The 18,005-nt window shown below is 42.6% G+C and overlaps 1 protein-coding gene across 1 annotated transcript in view; it reads left to right on the forward strand.

Moving 5' to 3' along the window:
* Positions 1 to 18,005, forward strand: part of LOC117829337 (cadherin-6-like) — a 113,032-nt gene that overhangs the window by 57,837 nt on the left and 37,190 nt on the right. Inside the window, exons 3-4 of the mRNA XM_034706966.1 lie at positions 2,922 to 3,216; positions 9,362 to 9,481. Coding sequence (XP_034562857.1) covers positions 2,922 to 3,216; positions 9,362 to 9,481 — 415 coding nt within the window. The remainder of the gene's footprint in view (positions 1 to 2,921; positions 3,217 to 9,361; positions 9,482 to 18,005) is intronic.

Genomic DNA, 18,005 nt, shown 5'->3' on the forward strand with positions numbered 1-18,005 from the left:
GATGTCAAAGTTGAGAGCCTCGCGAAGCGTCCAAAAAACAGAGTGAATACAAACATTGATATTCAGAGAGTTTTAAAGCCGTTTTTAAGACTGTGTCGGCATGGCTGATCACATTTAGTCTTGACATCTGTCTGGCTCTGGAAACAACAGTGGCGCATGTGACAATCAGCGCTCATATGTCAGAGACGGAGGAGGAGGAAGATGTTTGAAATAGTCATCTGATCGCCCACACATCATCGTACGCTCATGTGCATTATTAAACTATGTATAAAACTCAACTTTTGTGTAATCTAGCTTCCCTCATTTCCCTGCTGTGGGATCAATAAAGGCTTATCTTATCTTATCTCATCTTATGCATGCACAATTAGCTGACTACTATTAGTGTAGTGATATTTAAAGTCAGAGGAGGAAGAGGAAAACATCCCAGATCATCTACATCTTGCACTATCTGCAGCTTTAAAAAGTTCAGTAGTGTTCAGCATGCATGCTTTGTTTGCTCACTTTTAACAGCTAATCCAGGAGTTCCAAAACTTTTTAGCCCCCCACCATCCCTCGAAGTGGTTAAATGTTGCTTCAAAATTAGTTTGCCTACATGCAAATGTGGTCGTGTTTATTGTGCTGCCTTGAATGAACCTGCTGCTACTGATCCTGTTGTTAATCAACTGTTAGCTAACCCTGACCCGAACTTTAGGAGTCATCTGGCAACAAAGAGAGGCAGAAAACTCATGAAATGAACTTATTTGCAGTAGTTTATTTTTTTCAAACTACTTTTTTTTTATCTACATTTTTTACAATAATGGGTAAAATAAGCAAGTTTAAATTATTTAGAAAACAAACAAACAGGAAGACATCTCGGGACCCCCACTTTGGGAACCCCTGAGCTAATCAATGCCACAGATAAATATTCAATTTATATATTATTTGGTTAACTGAAGATGATTTTCTTTTCACCAAACATACGCATGCAACACTGGCTAACGAGATAACTGTAGATACTTTGTAAGCTAGGATTAGCATTAGCTAGTGAGCTAAACTCAAACCTGATCTACAAAAGCCAACAAGACCATCAACAACAAGACCGACAATTCGTATAATGCAACTTTGAATTCCCCAAACTGCAGTGAAGCTGCAGGTGTCAGACTAGGGTTGCCAACTGTCCTGTATTAGCCGGGACATCCTGTATATTGAGCTAAATTGGTTTGTTTCATACAGGACCTCAATTGTCCTGTACATTGACTATTAACTCTCTAAATACAGCAGACTGCACTCTACAGATCCTAGATCAGATATAACGTCAGTAGCAGATCATGTGCCAATCACACCGCCTGTCATCCAATCACAGGGCCCCTCAAGCGCATCAGTTGCATACAGCGCAAATGCACCAAGTCCTGCAAAGAAGTGAGGAGAGGATTTTCTCTCTGATGGCCATTACATGATCAGACTCAAGAAAAAGATGCAGCACAGAGCTGATCAAAAATGAACTTCAAATATCTGTAAACTGTGACCTGTCATGTAAGGACTTCTCTCTTTTGCTGTGCAAAAGGACAAAAGTCTAAACACCACCATGGCACCGTGCAGCTGTGCCTTATTTAGTAGTGAGGAAGGTGGCAACCCTCTATGAGACTGACAGCACTATGAAGAAACAGCCCCTAGGAGTAACCCCAGTAACAGATTTTGCAAAAGTACAGCCTTGGCATGTCAGCAGGAAGAGAAGATGTAAATCTTTGCCCATAAGAGGCGCTAAAATCAAGTGTCCTGCAGCCAAAACTAGACAACTAATGTCTACAAGCAACACCCACAGCTGCATATAATGAGGTTAGCGGTTTGCACGTACGACTAGCTGCTAGCTGACCTCTGTTTGCTAAGCTACATCATAGTCAGAGGACAAAGAGGCCTTTAGATGGAAATCATGAATCGTTTGATCACCTAACAGGACTTTCAATATGCTTTATATCAGAACAAGCACATGTAACTGTAGCTAACATGCAGCTGTTCTCTAAGTATGAGTTAGCATTATCTGGTGCTATATGATTGGGGGTTATCCCTCCTCACGGTCAACACCAGTTGCCAAAAATAGCATTAGCAGTGCACTGATCTGCGGCTGCAAAGAGACAGCTGTGGTCTGCACGCAACACCAACAGTGGATGACGCTAACCCCGTACCCGTTCTGTATCATACTTTCAGACGCTCACTTTTATGCACAGAAGACCCTAATTAAGACCGCAACAAGGCTGTCACGGGTCTGTGTTTCCAGCGGCTCTAAACTGCGGCTCTAAGCGGCTGTGTGTTTTCTTCCTGGCAGGATGTGAATTTCACAGAGACGAGGTGAAGCCACAATGATGACAGTTTACTAAAGATGATATGAATCTGTTAAATAACACCAAAAGCACTTATCAAAGCTGTCAGTGTTTCTCTGCCAAGGCCCAGATTGGTCAGATCACTGATATGTGAGCGGTGTATCAGAAATACCTAAGTAGAGGAACTGTGGATCTGCTTTGAAACTTGATTTTTTTTTTCTTCTGACATCTTTAGTTCAAAGTGCTCGTTTCTGGGATATTTTGCTCTGAACTTCTCAGACATCACCTGTCAATCAAACGGAGCAGCCAGCACTGTGATGTGTCTCCTTTTTGTAGATGTTGTTTCTGCTCAGAGCGGCTATTTCTGCTCATGTTAACTAGGAGCTTTTTCCCTGCAAAGAGCAAGCTGACACTCTGTGTTCATAAGAGAAAATTAAGCAAATGTGAAAGCTTTCATAAAGCTGAGTTGTAATCATTGTTGTGCTATAACAATTAGCAGCAGAGAGCTGCAGAGTGGAAATGTATTAAAATGAAAGTGCCACAAACAGTTGCTTGAAATCGATGTTTTGGAGCTGCGGGGATACTCATTAGTATTGTTTCTTTTTTCCCTTTTCAATTCCGCAGCTTCACTCAGATTCAGATCGGGGAGACGGGAGCTCGCGGTACGTCCTCACAGGGGAGGGAGCGGGGACCCTGTTTAAGATAGACGAGAAATCCGGAGACATTCACGCCACCAAGAGGCTGGACAGAGAGGAGAAGGCCTACTACATCCTGCACGCCAAAGCTGTCAACCGCTTCACCAACGAGGCGCTGGAGGGCGAATCAGAGTTCATCATCAAGATCCACGACATCAACGACAACGAGCCCAGATTCACCAAGGACCCGTACTATGCCAGAGTCCCTGAAATGTCAGATATTGGTGAGTTTGTGCTTCACGTGTCTAACATTTATAGACTTTTAGCACCAAATCACAGCAAACATCATCCTCAGACTCTTTCCAAACAGAGCAGGTCTACACCGGACTCTATATTCTATTATCAACAAACACCCAACATAAAGACCGGATCAGATCCAGTCCCATCTTACAGACAGGACTCAGTCAGATCTCATCTTAATCCACTATGAGCAGAGCACTTTGCAGCATTTAGCAAGTTACAGTGGCAAGGACAAACTTCCTTTAACAGGCAGAAACCTCCAGCAGGACCAGACTCATGTTAGACACATCTGCTGAGACCGTGTTGGGGTTGTCCCTAGTGTTGCTTTTGCTGTTGAGAATTAAATACTAATGTTATGGGGTTTAGACCAATCAGAATCATGTATTTAACAGCTTTACAGTATTATTTTTAATGCTCCGGAAGTTTTTGAACGAGGCGTATTTTCCAATTTTGAGATGTTCTCATTTTTATAAAGGGTGCAAAGTCATTCGAATAGCTCCACTGACTGCATTTGTATATTTGTTAAGTCCCAACATCAAGACAGGATAAGATTCAGCCCCATTTTACAGACTGGTCTCATCTTAATCCACCATGAGCAGAGCACTTTGCAGCATTTAGCAAGTTACAGTGGCAAGGACAAACTTCCTTTAACAGGCAGAAACCTCCAGCAGGACCAGACTCATGTTAGACACACATCTGCTGAGACCGTGTTGGAGAGAGGGATAGAGGGAGATGAAGAGAGAGAGAGATGATAGTGGAGAGACGGATAGTAGTAGTTGTAGCAGCTGGAGTCTGTTGCAGAGATCCAGAGGAACCTACGGGACAAGGGAGCTCAGGGACTCCAGAAAGGTCTATGGTTAGTAACTTTAATGAGACAGGGAGAGTTAAAGTAAGTGACAGGCAGACACCCATCATTCTAAGCCTATAGCAGCATAACTAAGAGTTGGTCCAAGCCTGACCCAGCTCTAACTATAAGCTTTATCAAAAAGGAAAGTTTGAAGCCTACTCTTAACTGACTCCTTTCGATGCATAGTAGCAACCGCAGGGACCTAAATTACAGAATTCAGGTCTAGACCATCCTCTATGTTCTACTATTAACAAAGACCCGACATCAAGACAGGATAAGATCCAGTCCCATCTTGGATAGATGGAGTCTGTCTCAATGATCAAGAGGAACCAATGAGACAAGGGAGCTCAGGGACTCCAGAAAGGTCTATGGTTAGTAACTTTAATGGAACAGGGAGAGTTAAAGTAAGTGATGGGAAGGGGGTGAGATAGGATCCCAGTGTGTCAGTCTAAGCCTATAGCAGCATAACTAAGAGCTGGTCCAAGCCTGATCCAGCTCTAACTATAAGCTTTATCAAAAAGGAAAGTTTTAAGTTTAAGTTTGAAGCCTACTCTTAACTGGTCTAGACCGTACACTATGTTCTACTATTAACAAAGACCCAACATCAAGACAGGATAAGATCCAGTCCCATCTTGGACAGATGGAGTCTGTCGCAATGATCAAGAGGAACCTACGAGACAAGGGAGCTCAGGGACTCCAGAAAGGTCTATGGTTAGTAACTTTAATGGGACAGGAAGGGTTAAAGTAAGAGACAGGCAGACAGAGGAGAGAGACAGGATCCAAGGCAGTCTAAGCCTATAGCAGCATAACTAAGAGCTGGTCCAAGCCTGATCCAGCTCTAACTATAAGCTTTATTGGAAAGGGAAGTTTGAAGCCTACTCTTAAAAGTAGAGAGGGTGTCTGCCTCCCGGACCCTGACTGGTAGATGATTCCAAAGGAGAGGGGCCTGATAACTGAAGGCTCTACCTCCCATACTACTTTTGGAGACTTTAGGTATGATGAGCAGGCCTGCATGTTGGGAGCGTAGCATTCTAGAGTGAATAATTTCACTGTATGCTGGATTGAAAGAGTTAATAAGTATAAAGTAAATTAATAAGATTAATAAATACATAATCAGTGATTAAGGACTCAATATAAGGAACAACTGATGGTTAGTTGTGTGTGTTAACGACATTGATTGATCTTAACTCAGACAATAATTACGTGTTTACACAAATGAGTGTGTGTTCTCCTGCATGTGTGGCGCCGGATTTAACAGGCTTATGATTCAAATAGGATAGAGATGTTGCCAGTCTTACCGGATCAATGGGACTTTATCAATCATAATAACGATGCAGCCTCAACAAAGAGGGCCCCGCTAATTAAATGAGAGAGACTAGGAGCTGTTCATGACCGCAGAATAAACAAGGTAAAGCATGTGTGTGTGTGTGACAGCAGCGACAGCACTCGTGCAGATAATCTTTTAAATACAGTATTGCATCTTATTAAAACAGTATTTAATTTAATTACCAGCACTGTCAGCTGTGTCATCTCAGCGAGTGTTTCCAGTTCCTGAGACGGCGCCGTTTGCAGTTTGATTATTTCTTCTTGTCAGTCAAATAAAAGTTTAATTCAGCGTGCACTTTGTCTCTAAAAAGTGCACACTGGCATCATGAATATAGATAAACAATATAAAAAAAAGGCGTCCAATCAATACGTGCATGACAACATGAAGTGAACTCTCTTCTGCTGCTGCTGCTGCTGCTGCTGCTGCTGCTGAGCTTCAGGGACAGAGGGACATCGCTCTCGCAGCCCCGGACATGTGACAGAGTTGTCACTTGGTTCAACAACCCCAAGAGAGAGGCCGGCACTTATCTAAGGGCAGCACGGGTGCCCATGGCAACAACCGAGGTGTGATGTCACCGCTTGGCAGAGCATGTGTTCACGAGTGACTGCGCCGAGACACTGGCCCTTTAAGTGTGACATACACTTTGAGTTTTATTATAGTCTCACGGCTCTGACATTCTTCTTCTTCTCGGGGGACTTTGACACGCCCCGCCTTTGACAACTGAGCGATTACAGTCAGGGTAATTTAGTCTCCCCCATCCTCAAACAGAAAGAAAGAAAAAAAAGATAATTCCTGACTTGTTTGTGTGGAAATTCAGCAGCCTTCAAAAGCTTAAAGTCAGCGATGAGATGGCTGATGTGGATCAGTGATATTTTCTAAAAGCTGCCATGTCAGAAAAGCTTCTCTGAGTCTAATTCCCTAGTTAAAGGTATTACCGATCAAGGTTCGGTGAACTTGCTCCAGAATCCTCTCCAACTGTCACTTACACCAAATCAGACAGCCGTGGTCTTCTTCTTCTTCTTCTTCTCGCTTTGCTTTCTAGTTCCATGATTTTTCCTTTTCCTACATGACACACATCCAAGAGGAGGGGATCTCTACAGTGGCCCTGAGAGCTCACAGCAATGCAATTTAAGGAAACACATGCAAATTAAGAAAACATCTTCGTCAATCTGACAACATATGCACAGAATTTAGGGAACGTGCTGCAAAGACTACAACACAACACATTAGAAAAATCTTTATATTTTCATTAAATCAATCTCCAGCCCCAGAAAAAAATCACATACAGCCTCTTTAATCATCTCAACTCATGGCAGGGGTCATGAAGTTTCAATTTATTATTCTGTATTGTTAGAGAATAATAGCACAACTGGTGCCTTGAAAACTGCAAGGGAAAAAGACCTTTCAACTACATTCACAGATACAGAGTGTCTTGTGCAATTTAAAATATTTGTCATGAAACATTCGTACCAGGTTAATTCAAGTCAAGATAATCAATAGAATATACTGGACTCCATCTAGATTATTCAGGGCTAAGCTCAAAGGGGACCCCGTGTGCTGGAAGTGCCCTGATCATGATACACTTGCTCATGTCCTATGGTTTTGCCCAAAAGTACAGGACTTCTGGAGAGCAGTGCATGAATTAATTCAGAGAATCATTGGTCAGGCAGTCCCCATCTGATTATATATTCTAGGGGACCCATCAACTTTGAAAGATATAGTCTCATTTACCTCTACAGCATGGGTCCAGACCGCTATCATGTTGGGTAGAAGGTTGCTCGTTCAACAATGGAAATCAGCCCACACACCATCTGTCACTGATTGGCATAACCTTCTTGCTAGGATGGCAGCATATGAACGGGTTTCTTTTTCATTGCTCAGCAGGTTAAATAAATACCACTTAAAGTGGGAAACATTTCCCCTTTATATTAAGAGCACATAAGGAAAAACATAAGGACATAGTAGCCCTTTTTCTAACTTTTGTCTTTCTCTTGTATTTAATAGTTAAAAACCAATTCAGCCACCACATACCCCCTTTTTTTAAATGTATTTTAATTTTCTTTAAAGGTGACATATCATGCAAAATCAACTTTTTAATGGTTCTCTACCTGAAATATGTGTCCCTGTCTACAAACCCCCCGAAAATGAAAAGAATCCATTCTGCCCCTGTTCTGATTTCTCCACCTTTCTATAAATGTGTGCTGAAACCAGCCGTTTCAGTTTTCAGTGTTTTTCATACGTCACAACGCCATCCGGTCTGTAACAGGAAGTCAGAGCTCGGAGCTTGTTCAGCCCATAGACTGTATAAAATACAACTCAACCCCTCCTCCTGTTTTTCATTCCCTGCACACATGTGTCCTAACAAGGAGCTTAGGAGGGAGGCATGCTAGTTGTAGGCTGTCTTAATAAACACAAAGGTCGGTTTGACTCCCCACGTCTGCAGATTTGAAGATCTAGTGGATGATTTTTATTGTTGAGTGCTAGCGCTAGTTAGCATAGCCACATAGCTACATGCTCGTAGCTGTGTACCAAGACACACGCCGACATACTGACAAATAAAACAACAAGAAACACTAAATCTGTGACCAATGGTTCAGAAAGGTCCTGCTGCAGGCGCCTCTGTCAGGATCAGATTCTAGATCAAATTCAGAGGGTCTGTGAGCAGCCGTGTCTATGCAGCCAACATGTAAACATTAGATCAACGTGCTGGACAGCCGAGGGCACCTCCACTTCCTGAGGGGGCGTGGTCAGAGAGCTCATTCTCATTTAAAGGCACAGACACAGAAAACAGCCTGTTCTGAGCAGGGCTGAAAAAGAGGGGTTTTCAGGCAGACCAGAATCTGATTTCAAAGTGTTTTTTGGAGCAATAAACTTTAAAGACATGTTTTTGGAACCTCTTAGACCAATATATATTGATGAAAAAGAGCTTAATATGTCAGCTTTTAAAAGTGATGCACACGTCCGGACATGCTTGTTGTTGATGCAGATTTTGAGTCGCAGCGCTATTAAGGTTCTCTTACTGTCAGTGGTGTTGGAAAATGAGATAAAAAAGGAAGTGTTTATTAAGAACCTTAATGGCGCTGTGACTCAAAATCTGCATCAACAACAAGCGTGTTCGGACGTGTGCATCACTTTTAAGTGTCCTCTGGAAACACTTCAGTTGTGTTGCTGTCTATTTGCAGTGCATTTTTCTAAATGCTACACATGTGTTGTCAAATTGATGAAGACCTTTTCTTAATTTGCTTGTGTCTTATCTTTCTGCATGTGTTTTTTTTTTAAGTTGCAGTGCTGTGAGCTCTCAGGGCCACCGTAGCTCTCTCCTCTCTCGCCACGTTACAGATCACAACTGACATCAGATTAGAGAAGTTTCACGCCGTCCTCATCCCTTTTGTGTTGCACAATTCTATATTTATACCACTTTGCCATTAAATATTTCTACTCAATTAATTCTCCTCTGCATGTAATGAGGCAACACTTGGCCCCGCAAGGCGCCATTTGGGAGGTAGCACTTGGCTAACCGTTTCCCTTTGTTCTGCTGAAATAGGGCTTCAGCCTCTCTGGAAGAGAAAATGGATCACACTCGTTTCGCCTGCGATCAGATATTTGGCTTCTCCAAGATCTGTGGATACGCTAATAGGCTTCTTGGGGTTTGCAAAGAGCCTGGTGTCGGTGCCGCTCGTATGCTAAGAGAGATATACTCCGAAAAATACATTAGGACTTATCGATTAGCTGCGAAAATCAATCACGTATAAGGGTGTAAGTGGCGGAGGAGTAAAGATTGGTTTGGGTAATGCAAAGGGACAGAAATGATCAGTCACATTCTGCATGAGCGTGATCAGAAGAGGAGCCGACACCTCATCAGAAGGTGCATCAGCCCAACCAATTATCCAGCAGGCAATTTTCAGCAGTATTGAAGAGTTGATCTAAATCATTGTCATGAATCTTCTTCTCGCAGGCACTTCAGTAATTCAGGTGACAGCCACAGACGCAGACGACTCCACGTACGGGAACAGCGCCAGGGTGGTGTACAGCATCCTGGAGGGGCAGCCGTACTTCTCCGTGGACCCGGAGACAGGTCAGTGTGGATTTGTTCTCAAACATCTCAAACCTCGTCTGTGTTTTCCTTTTTTATGAGTCGGCAATAAAATGAAACAACGACTGCAGCAACATGCCTCTCGTTAAACCCACTTCTGTCAAGCAGAAGGAAGTCCACAAGGTATTTTGGAATCACTTTAAGTTGAAGAATTTTTCATCACTTTTTATTTAAAAGCCAGGGGGTTGCGATGTATTCATAAAAAAACAGAGACTTTTGGTGCTTTTAACAGAAAGAAGAGGCAGAGAGAAACTCTCTCTTTCAAAGCTATTTCTGACGGTACTTGAGTCATAAAACACAAGTCTCTCAAAAGAAGCCAAAAAATCTCCCAGCGCTGCAGAAATACTCAGACCTGTTTCCAGCAAGAAACATCTTTCCTGACATTACTGTGTGACTCTTTGAGAAATGAGCATTGTTTATAAGAGTCAGGTAAAAAAAAAAAGAGACTGTTTAAAGGAGGAAGAAAAAGAGGATGCTGCTGTCACATCAGCAAAAGTTCTTGGTCTACTGTTGTACCATCACAAGTTTGGTGTTTGGTTGCTTCTATCTGTAAGAAATTTATTTTATTGGGATAAACTCCTTGAGATGTGCCATCTCGTTTTAGAGGGGGTCTATCTGCTTTTTAAAGAAACAGGAAGTGACCATATTTGGATGATAGAGTGGAGCGTCCATGTCACGCTGCAATACCTCTAAGTTATCCGTTTGTTTGTGCACAGGAAACTGACACTAAGCGTATTATCTGAGCGTGTTATTTAAGAGCTGGAGCTGATAAATGTTAAGCAACTTGACGCACCGCAATTATTGCAAAAGAATAAAAGAGAGAGGACGTCAAAGGAGATGGACGTACGGTGATTCTGGAAATGTTGTAGATCCAGGAAGTAGGATTCAACCCACAGGACCAATCACAGCGCTTGCAGTCTGCAGTGCTTTGCATGGGTCGTTACATTTTTGAGGAGATGCACTACAGGCTTCGTGCATTGAAATCAAGCGGCAACCTCCAGTCTTAAAATATGAAGCCAATGCATAAGCGCTAAAAACTGCAGTTCCTCGAGCGTCCACTAGAGGCTGGCTGCAGAAACACAGGAAACCACATACACACCCATTCAAAGAAGACGATCTTTACAGCAGAAATAAACATGTTTACAGTCTGGTTCAAAAAACAGTTTGGGTCATTATTTTCAAAGATATTAAACTTAAGAGTCTTGCCCAAATAAGGACGTGGGTGACTCGATTGACAGTTGGGAACACTGTAGCTGTTAGCGAAAAGGCTAACTGCTATCCTCGCACTAGCTCGGACGAAGTTAGGTTGAGTTCAGCATTTCCAATATGGCACCCGCTAATGATTAGCTTCAAAACAGCGCTTCAGAAACAGATGGGTGACGTCACGGATACTACGTCTATTTATTATACGGTCACATTTATACATTTGACGCAGACGTATAAACCAGGACTGTTAGAATAGGGGGCGCTGGTGGCCTAGCGGTCTAAGCGCCCCACGTACAGAGGCTATAGTCCTCGTCGCAGGGGTCACCAGTTCAGTTCCCGGCCGGTCGGCCACTTCCTGCATGCCTTCCCCTGCTCTCTACTCCAAACATTTCCTGTCTCTCTTCAGCTGTCCTATACAATAAAGGCAGATAGAATGTTAGAATAAGGCTGCACGTCCAAATCATTTAAGTCAGATTTAATGCTTGATGCATGTACACACGTCTTAAACTGATCACTTTATTTAGCGTCCATGAAAACAGTGTGGTTGGAATCTCTGATCAGAGTGATTTTAAAGGAGCTGGAATAAGAAGTGCACATCAAAACCTAGCTAAAGCACATTCTGAACTACAAGACATTTTCAGGTCACAGTGGTAGCCACTCATCAATTACAAGATGGCCATGCCTCAAAGCAAACTGTGCTTCAAATGGGACCAGAATTAACAAGAGGACTAAAAACTAGCAGTTTAGACCTTTAACTCATCCATAAGTTGTTAGCTGAGGTCATAAATCCAGTGACACATCATAACTCGATTTATATTCCAATCAAATCAAATGATCTGAGGTTCACGCTCATTCTCAAGACTCAAAGAGAAAATCAGTAGCAGAGATCTTTCTAACACAACCTGCAGTTCATGTCTTCGTGTTGCTTTCATAAAAGGAAGTCTTTTCTGCATACAAGAAAAAGCAGGTTAGGATTTGTCTCCTGCAGCCCAGCTTGCTCTGCAGCCATGAAGGACGTTTTTCTTCCTCACTAATGTGCTCTACTTCTCACTCTTTCTTGAAATGGGAAGCTCTTTGTTCTCCTCCTACTGCCGCTGCACTCCTCCTCTCATACAGGTGTAACCCACAGCTGTAAGAAACACGTTTAACTACACTTTTGATCTCGCAGCGGCGACTCTGGCAAACATAACAAATCACCATCCGAGGGAAGAAAAAGGATAACCGGAGCTCTACCGGGAAAAATAAATTAAAACAATTTATCACAGAATAACTCCAGGAATGCTGTGACTGCAACCAAAAATACACCAGAGCTATCCGCCTCCTCTCGCCGGCAGACAGGCGAGCGCAGGGGATTTGTAGTGGAGTGAGTGGCAAATCACCAACCCCAAAAAATCTAGCCGCTTGCTAGTTTTTAATCATTAATGTGCGCTTTGGAACGCATCCCGCTCCTGTCTTTTTTTTTTTTTGCTTAAACAAAAGAGGAACGACAAAAAAAAAGCCATTTGCAGATTAGTGGAGGGATTAACAGTAATATGGTTTATCCCACATGTGGTATGTAAGCTGACATCCCCTCTTACACAAAGACATGCCTGGACATCACATTATAAGCAGGATTTGTTCCTCCCCTCCTCCTCCTCTGGGGGCCTGTGTATTGTAGTCATTAAGCAATGACAAAGGTAGACGCAGATATAAAGGGGATATGTGTTTGCTTCACTTTCTGCAAAATCACCTGGATTTCTGCTGTTTTTTCTGTTTCTGACAGGTTTTTAAAAAGCCTTACTATTTTAAAAATGAGGCTGCATGAATCATCCAACGTGGAACTACACATTCTTTATAATCTTAAACATGCACACGCTGCAGGATATGAAAATACTGACACATCACACACAACAGAAGGTTATCATGCCTCTGTAGGTGTCCTCCAATGATCCAAAATATACACTTAATTCACATTCCCCTGAACGTCATACAGCTTGTTGTGGGTTATAATCAAGCGGCAACCTCCAGTCTTAACAAAATGAAGCCCATGCATAAGTGCAGTTCATCAAGCGTCCACTAGGGGCTGGCTGCAGAAACACAGTTAACCACAAACACACCCATTCAAAGAAGACGATCTTTACAGCAGGAGTAAACATGTTTACAGCCTGGTACAAAAAACAGTTCAGGTCTGAATAGCTCATTTCTCTATCGGCACACACTGTACAAGGGTTGACTTTTTTTATAACTCTTTATATTTGAAGATATTAAATTTATGAGTTTTGCCCAAATAAGGGCATGGCTGACTTGATCGACAGGTGGGCACCCTGTAGCTGCTAGCTAAAAGGCTAAAGGCCCGAAGTTTGGTTGAGTTCAGCATTTCCAATATGGCGACCGGCGACAATTTCCTTCAAAACAGCGCTTCAGAAACAGATTGGTGAAGTCAACTGATAATCTGGAGGGATTTTGGGTCATTTTTCAAACACTTCCTGTTTTAGTTAGCTACAAAATGAGGTCTTTATTGCTGTATCGTACTGTAGCATACTCTCAAACAATAATTTTAGCATCCAGTCTCTATTTAGCCAAAGGTAAGGAAGGCCTTGTGTCTACTAGTGCTGTTATTTTACACTGACAGCACCTACAACCTTAATGTAAAAGCACTTTTCACTGGCATTCACTGCTATAAGGTTATGAAAGTTGTCCCATGGCACCTAATAACTACATATCACCACAGCATACGGATATGAGAAACATTCGTACATGTATTTATTTTTTAAAGTTTGACTGCAGCCCCATTCAAATGAATGGGGGAGACGAAGTTTTTGACCTATACTGCAGCCAGCCACTAGGGGGAGCAGTTTTTGTGGCGGCCTCACTTCGAGACGAGCGAGATGACATCCATTTTCTGTACAGTCTATGGTACAGACCTCTGCCATTGTTTCGGTTGATATCAGAAGTCCCGCCCCTTCTTGATTCTGATTGGCTGATGATAAGGAAGTGTGGCGGTGTTCCTAAAGTTGAACTGTTTGTAACAGAGAGCTGATGCTGAGGGCATTTTAGCGCCGAGGAGGAGGAAAATGACTGCCTTGTGTTAAAAAAAAATTTATTGAACAATTTAGAAACACACATAATTCAGAGTGAGTGTAAAAACATGTTGTCAGTGCTACGTTAAGACCTGGAGGGGAGATTCTTCGGCTAATCGCAGTGTTTTTGCACTTGTTTGCAACTTTTTCTCGTCGTTCAGATGAGTTAAAGCTTGGATGTTCACGCCTCACATTAACAGAAAATCGGGCCCAACAATGCTACCAAACACAAACCAAATTCATCCTCTGGTTGGCATGTTCTTATGCTTAAGAGGTTCAATTCCCCCAGTTAGAAGTAGCATTCAAGCTAACGCTAGCTTTTGGCGGGAATCTCTTTCACTGGCTGTCATAGAGCCACTTAGTAAGAACTGAGATCATGTTTCAGATATTAAAATCCTAAATACAAAACATATTTGAAGTTATTAGAGTTATGTAATGAGTCTGCTATCCGGGGGGATTTAAGACCGGATCTCTAAACCTTTGTGGAACGAGACAATCTGTATCTAACGCAGGTATTGACTGATTGTTAGTTTGTGAAGAGGGATGAAACAAGCCCTTAAAACTCCTGCCGTCTTGATGAATTGCACTTAGTTAGGAGGGGAAAACAGAAGCTGCACTGTGCTTGCATTTCACTTTTTGGTCGTGTGTAATGCATGGGAGGAAGAAAAGAGCGAGTTGGAGGGGGCCTGTTGAGCAGCGTAGGCTAGCATGATCTGAGCCTGAGTGATGCGCCATGTCAGCCTTTCCCCTCTTTCCTTATTGTTTGATATGCAGTGAATCATCTGCTCTGACTGAAAGAGATGAAGTTTGTCAAAGCGGTTTATTTAGGGTGAAATGTATTTTTTTCATCTCTATTCTCCCACTCTCTCTCTCTCTTACTCTCTCTCTCTTCCACCTGCTTCCTTTTTTATGATGCTTCAGATTCAAACGTGTAATAGCAGACAGGATTTAAGACCGACTCTGATGGGAGACAGAGCGCACCTTTTGAATGTGCTGCCAATTACTGCTTCACTCAGTCTCTGTCCTGACTCCAAACTCAGAGATCTAAAGCACTTGAAAAGGCTGAACATTAAATGTCTTAATTCCAAAAGCGGAGATAAATGGCGCCGAATGCATTTGGAGGCGAACGCTACACTCGGAAGAATTAAAGGAATACGCTGTGGTTTTTTGGGGATAGATTGGCCCTTTGGTCCACTTAGCAGTTAAATCATGGGAACACAGACACCAGAATGTGCTCCTGGGTGGCCGCTGAGCTCAGTGCCGTCGCGCATACTGAGCAAGAGCACTGACCTTTCAGTAATAAAATGTTCTTAGTGGTTTAATTATCTGGCCTGTAGATGCATAAATCTAAAAAATGAAATATCATTAATCCAATACAGCTGATGCAGACAGGCTTATTTTTAGGATTGTTTCAGGTGAGAACAATGATCTTTAGATTTATGCACTCCAGCTCTGGAAACAGTTCATTATTTTTATGACACAGAGCGGGATGATTTCATAAAGGTTGTACATAAACTCGTCAGGTTCACAAAGATGGAAATGTGACGTTGGAGCCGCACAGATTCTGTCCTTATTGAAATACTCACACCAGTTCTGCACACATTTGCTTCCTTCAATCATGATCAGCTGGTTAATCTAGATCAGGGGTTCCCAAACTTTTCAGCCCATGACCCCCAAATATAGGTGCCAAAGACTTGCAACCCCCACTGTCCCTCAAAGGGATTTAATGTGGATTAATTTAGCTGGTCTGCAGAAAATGACCCTTTGGTGTTTGGGCTTCTTCTTCTTCTTGTTTGGGCGTATTATCTGAGCATGCTATTTAAGAACTGGAGCTGATAATGTTGAGCAACTTAGCATACCACAACTACTGCAAAGAAGAAAACAGAGAAGACGTCAAAGGAGATGGACGTACAGTGATTCTGGAAATGTTGTAGATCCAGGAAGTACGATGCTACCCAGTGGACTAATCACAGCGCTTGCAGTCTGCAGTGCTTTGCATGTCATTTTTGAGGTGGTGCACCACAGGCTTCGTGCATTGAAATCAAGATGCAACCTCCAGTCTTAAAATATTAAGTCCACTTAATATGGAAATGTTAAAACCTGTAGTTCATTGAGCGTCCATTAGAGGCTGGCTGCAGAAACACCGGAAACAGCTGGTTAATCTAGATCAGGGGTCCCAAAACTTTTCAGCCCATGACCCCCAAACATAGGTGCCAAAGACTTGTGACCCCCACAGTCCCTCAAAGGGATTTAATGTGGATTAATTTAGCTGGTCTGCAGAAAATGACCCTTTGGTGTTTGGGCTTCTTCTTCTTCTTCTTGTTTGAGCACAGGAAACTAACGAGCGTATTATCTGAGCATGCTATTTAAGAGCTGGAGCTGATAAATGTTGAGCAACTTAGCATACCGCAATTATTGCAAAGAAGAAAACAGAGAAGACGTCAAAGGAGATGGACGTACAGTGATTCTGGAAATGTTGTAGATCCAGGAAGTACGATGCTACCCAGTGGACTAATCGCAGCGCTTGCAGTCTGCTGTTCTTTGCATTTCATTTTTGAGGTGGTGCACCACAGGCTTCGTGCATTGAAATCAAGATGCAACCTCCAGTCTTAAAATATTAAGTCCACTCGAAAATGTTAAAACCTGCAGTTCATTGAGCGTCCACTAGAGGCTGGCTGCAGAAACATCGGAAACAGCTGCTTAATCTAGATCAGGGGTTCCCAAACTTTTCAGCCCATGACCCCCAAATATAGGTGCCAAAGACTGGCAACCCCCACAGTCCCTCAAAGTGATTTAATGTGGATTAATTTAGCTGGTCTGCAGAAAATGACCCTTTGGTGTTTGGGCTTCTTCTTCTTCTTCTTGTTTGTGCACAGGAAACTAACGGGCGTATTATCTGAGCATGCTATTTAAGAGCTGGAGCTGATAAATGTTGAGCAACTTAGCATACCGCAATTATTGCAAAGAAGAAAACAGAGAAGACGTCAAAGGAGATGGACGCACAGTGATTCTGGAAATGTTGTAGATCCAGGAAGTACGATGCTACCCAGTGGACTAATCACAGCGCTTGCAGTCTGCAGTGCTTTGCATGTCATTTTTGAGGTGGTGCACCGCAGGCTTCGTGCACTGAAATCAAGATGCAACCTCCAGTCTTAAAATATTAAGTCCACTCGGCTAGTTAAAACCTGCAGTTCATTGAGCGTCCACTAGAGGCTGGCTGCAGAAACACCGGAAACAGCTGGTTAATCTAGATCATGGGTTCCCAAACATTTCAGCCCGTGACCCCCAAATATAGGTGCCAAAGACTTGTGACCCCCACAGTCCCTCAAAGTGATTTAATGTGGATTAATTTAGCTGGTCTGCAGAAAATGACCCTTTGGTGTTTGGGCTTCTTCTTCTTCTTCTTGTTTGTGCACAGGAAACTAACGAGCGTATTATCTGAGCATGCTATTTAAGAGCTGGAGCTGATAAATGTTGAGCAACTTAGCATACCGCAATTATTGCAAAGAAGAAAACAGAGAAGACGTCAAAGGAGATGGACGCACAGTGATTCTGGAAATGTTGTAGATCCAGGAAGTACGATGCTACCCAGTGGACTAATCACAGCGCTTGCTGTCTGCAGTGCCTTGCATGTCATTTTTGAGGTGGTGCACCACAGGCTTCATGCATTGAAATCAAGATGAAGATCAGGGGTTCCCAAACTTTTCAGCCCGCAACCCCCAAATATAGGTGCCAAAGACTTGTGACCCCCACTGTCCTTCAAAGTGATTTAATGTGGCTTCATTTAGCTGGTCTGCAGAAAATGACCCTATGTGAGCAGGTGTCTGTGTTTCCTGTGTCGTTATGAATTAACCTGCTGCTACTAAACAGGGGCAATTCTAGGATTGGATGTTTAGGGGTGCTGAGCCATGCAAGATACATTTCACTGTTTTGTACATTTTAATGCAATTTCAATCCCACATTTGTGAAAGCACTTTTTAGGAAAGTCTGACTAAACCATCCAATGTAATAATAATGCATTTTATTTATAGGTGCCTTTCTTGATACTCAAGGTCACCTTACATCATTAAAAGCAAACAGAGTTTAAATAACAAACAGTAAAAAAAACACAATTTAAAAAGTTTTAAGTGAATGGACAGAGGAGTTGTGGTCAGATGGAGTAAGCCAGTTTAAACAGATGAGTTTTGAGTTTGGATTTAAAATGTGGGAGTGAGTCAGTATTACAGAGACCAGGTGGGAGA

Source organism: Notolabrus celidotus, chromosome 17 (assembly GCF_009762535.1).
Source record: "Notolabrus celidotus isolate fNotCel1 chromosome 17, fNotCel1.pri, whole genome shotgun sequence".
NCBI classification, from domain to species: Eukaryota; Metazoa; Chordata; class Actinopteri; order Labriformes; family Labridae; genus Notolabrus; species Notolabrus celidotus.